Source organism: Cucurbita moschata, unplaced genomic scaffold (assembly GCF_002738365.1).
Source record: "Cucurbita moschata cultivar Rifu unplaced genomic scaffold, Cmos_1.0 Cmo_Scf00041, whole genome shotgun sequence".
NCBI classification, from domain to species: domain Eukaryota; kingdom Viridiplantae; phylum Streptophyta; class Magnoliopsida; order Cucurbitales; family Cucurbitaceae; genus Cucurbita; species Cucurbita moschata.
In genome coordinates, this window is record NW_019268557.1 from 985,896 (window position 1) to 989,140 (window position 3,245).

A 3,245-nucleotide genomic window follows, 5' to 3' on the forward strand; every position below is an offset into this window, starting at 1 on the left:
AAAAAAAAAAAAAAAAAAAAAAAAAAAAAAAAAATATATATATATATATATATATATATATATATATACTATTCTGCATACGCTTGCTAGGAATAGACGATTCCATCTCAAAATGAAGTTTAAGGCTTAGTCCAAACATAAAATGGGAAAACCAATAATATACGTCACCTTGAAGCTCGAAGCTTTCCTACGCTCTTTTCACTTTGTACTACAACTGGCGGAGCTGTGTTTGCTAATTTATTTTGTGGTCGAGAGTCTCTGCAACGATTCCTGCGATTTGTATATAATCAGAACAAAAACATCGTAGCCAAATATTATCTTATTGAATGGCCATGGCCATATGATCATGGAGAAAGTGCAATTTTCAACTGTTGTGAACTATGAATTCCAGAATTTTATAGTACAAGGACATCTAACAAAGCCGATGCAAAGCTGTAGTGGCTCAAACTGAAAAGTTTATGTTAAGAAGCCTTGCTTCACATTACCGAGGCTGCTAGAAGTCTTTCCATGGCCATGTGCTACAATTATCGTGTTTGTTATTAGTCTACCATCAAATATCATATCATAAAGTCGACCAACTGGTCTCAAAGCTCCAATAGTGCGATTGTAATATATAGTACATTTTGATAAACAAGAGGCATTGGTTATTAGAAAACAGCGTACCTGTCTCCAGCTGCAGGAATTTGATTTGGAGCATCAATTCTATTCTTCCCTAAAGTGAAAAGTTTCGTACTGATAAATGATGCTTGATATAGTTGAGATTTCCTAACAACGTCTGTTTTTGAAATTGAGTAATTCCCACTCACTTCTTTTTCTTTCACTGTCACTTCATTTACCGGTAGTCCTCTGCATCAGGAAATTCGGAAAAACAAATGCTATGAGATAACATCATGAATTTCTTTAAAAGCTCAAATAACGGATGTACTATTCATAATTGCACAGCATCTCTAGCAGAGTAACTCATTTAAAATGAGTTTGTGTAAATACATGAGGTAAATAATTTCCAGCTGTGCATTTCTCTTCAACGACCCTCACATTCGAATTCAGACGATCAGAACTAATATAACTTAGTGAAGTTTTGTATTAAAATATTTTGTTCATCTATTACTATAATACGATAAAGCATAATATCTGACCTGCATAAAGGAACTATAGACGGTTTCAATTTCGAATTGTGGTTTTCTCTGATTTCCTGCGTGTCAAGCAGAAGCTTCCTCGGGGCATCTGAATTGGAACAATCTTTGAGGACTAAATGAACTTCAGCCAGTTGAACATTGTCAACAACTTCATTCAGATGACTGTATTCCGACTTATTTTTTTCTGTTGGATTTCTCTCCGATGCAGAGAGATTTATCGAAGACAAATAGCTATGAGGCAACTTTTTACAGCAAGCTCCATCAGAATCTATAATTTCATCAGTAACTTTTCCAGTTCCACCTGAAACTACTGTTAGTTCTCCTTTTTCCGCACAAATTTCAGACTGTGGTTCCGAAGTACATTCAGGTGCATAATTTCTGGCAATACACCTGACAGGAACATCATGAATGACTTGATGACTACCCTTTGACAATTCTTTTTCAGGTAAACAACCTTTTTCATTTGTAGCTGGTGCTGTATTTCTTGCTTCATGTGATGTACCATCAGCAACTTCTGACTCTAGCTCACCATGATCTCCATGAAAATTCTCAACTCTAGAACTGGTCTCGTTTCCTGATGCTGGAAGTCTCTTGGCTATACTAGTATTATCAGTTGCAGTATTTTCTTCACCTATATGGATATTAAAAGCTTCATGCTCGACTCTAGAAGAAGAAACTGCCTCGGTATCTTGCTGTTGTTTACAAGTCCTTTCTCCATTTTGTAAGCTTTTATCAACATCAAAGCTGTCCAGTCTTATTCCAGACAGAAGTAATAATGAGAAGTTGTAAGTTAAGGTTCAAGGTCATGGTTATCTAAAAATTAAAACATGATTCTTAAGAAATAAGGTCCAAGCGTTTCCCTAATTGCCTTCTCCACTTACTCTTTAAAATCAAAAGAGAAATTTAAGCTGTCCATATCCCTTTGAAGATTTTCTTTGGGTGATCCTTCTTTACCACTACTCCTAGCCTTTTCGTTCTTTTTGGGCGGGGATGAAAAGTCAAGATCTGGCATGTCAATCTTGAACGATGATAACTTTTCAAAACTTCCATCCAGATTGAAATCAACATCCCTGAAAGAAAAGAAATAATATTTTTCAGTAACATGAAGCCTCCATTGATTATTTTCTAACATGGTGTTTGAGATCCCACTCCACTTGATGTTGTAATGCACGAACATGAAATGAACACAAATATCCATAACTGAGACTGATGAGGGTTGAAAGATGATAGGAGGAAATATATTAAAAAGACCCAATTTTCTAATAGTGGCTCAAATAATTGCCAATACTTACAAAGTTCCAAAATCAAAGGCCTTATTCTTGCCTTTGGAGACCGTACCAAAACTAAAGTCCACCATGTCATCCTCTGCCACTGATATTGATTTCCAGGAGTTCATAAATTCGTCACCAATGTCCTCATCTGTGTCAAGGTTAGTAGAGGTTCTATTACATTTTTTTTAGGACCTTAAAATTACAGATTCAGCCATTTCACATTATTTGTAGTTTGAACATGACATCTAAAAAATAGATAGATCAAGTTGCTTCATTACACTTCATTCTATGCATAGAGTACTAATGTGGCTTTCTAAGGTATTCTTTCTCTTATTTATAACAACTCGCGTATCATAGTTTCAAACTTTGTATACCACTAACTGATAAGGAGTTACGGTAAGCACTGAGAGAAATCAAACATTAAGTTATTGAACTTCCTTCCCTAAGAAGGGTAATCAAAACAAGTCACTGAGTTATGTTCCCTCTACATATGTAAGCTAAAAGTGCATACCTAGAAGGGAATCTTTTTTTCTAGGATCAGTAGCCAAAGATGCTCCTTTCCTTGGTTCTGCCATCCACTTGTACTGGACTTGGTTTGACTCCTACAAATGGTGAGCGGATAAGATGACGTTTCTACAGAGAATAAACTATTAGAAGAAGATGTTTCCACTAAGAATTCATCCGAATTTCTCAAAATTTCCTATTCCTATCAAACCCCCCCCCCCCCCCCCCCCCCCCCCCCCCCCCCCCCCCCCCCCCCCCCCCCCCCCCCCCCCCCCCCCCCCCCCCCCCCCCCCCCCCCCCCCCCCCCCCCCCCCCCCCCCCCCCCCCCCCCCCC

General features: G+C 38.0%; 2 protein-coding genes across 7 annotated transcripts in view; one reads left to right on the top strand and one right to left on the bottom strand.

Moving 5' to 3' along the window:
• Positions 1-3,245, bottom strand: part of LOC111433117 (uncharacterized protein At4g18490) — a 10,368-nt gene that overhangs the window by 5,766 nt on the left and 1,357 nt on the right. For 4 of the 5 annotated variants that reach the window (XR_002708731.1, XR_002708732.1, XM_023070057.1 and 1 more), the window contains exons 2-7: positions 2,919-3,009; positions 2,429-2,555; positions 2,018-2,206; positions 1,137-1,889; positions 664-846; positions 169-270 (exon numbers count right to left, since the gene is read on the bottom strand). Coding sequence is in view for 2 of the 5 variants with exons in the window: in XM_023070057.1 (XP_022925825.1) it covers positions 169-270; positions 664-846; positions 1,137-1,889; positions 2,018-2,206; positions 2,429-2,555; positions 2,919-2,982 (1,418 nt within the window). In the remaining 3 variants the exon portion in view is untranslated. The remainder of the gene's footprint in view (positions 1-168; positions 271-663; positions 847-1,136; positions 1,890-2,017; positions 2,207-2,428; positions 2,556-2,918; positions 3,010-3,245) is intronic. The other variant, XR_002708733.1, reaches the window with a different exon arrangement.
• LOC111433119 (magnesium-chelatase subunit ChlI, chloroplastic-like) overlaps positions 1-3,245 on the top strand; it is a 14,601-nt gene that overhangs the window by 3,232 nt on the left and 8,124 nt on the right. The gene's annotated exons all lie outside the window — the stretch shown is intronic.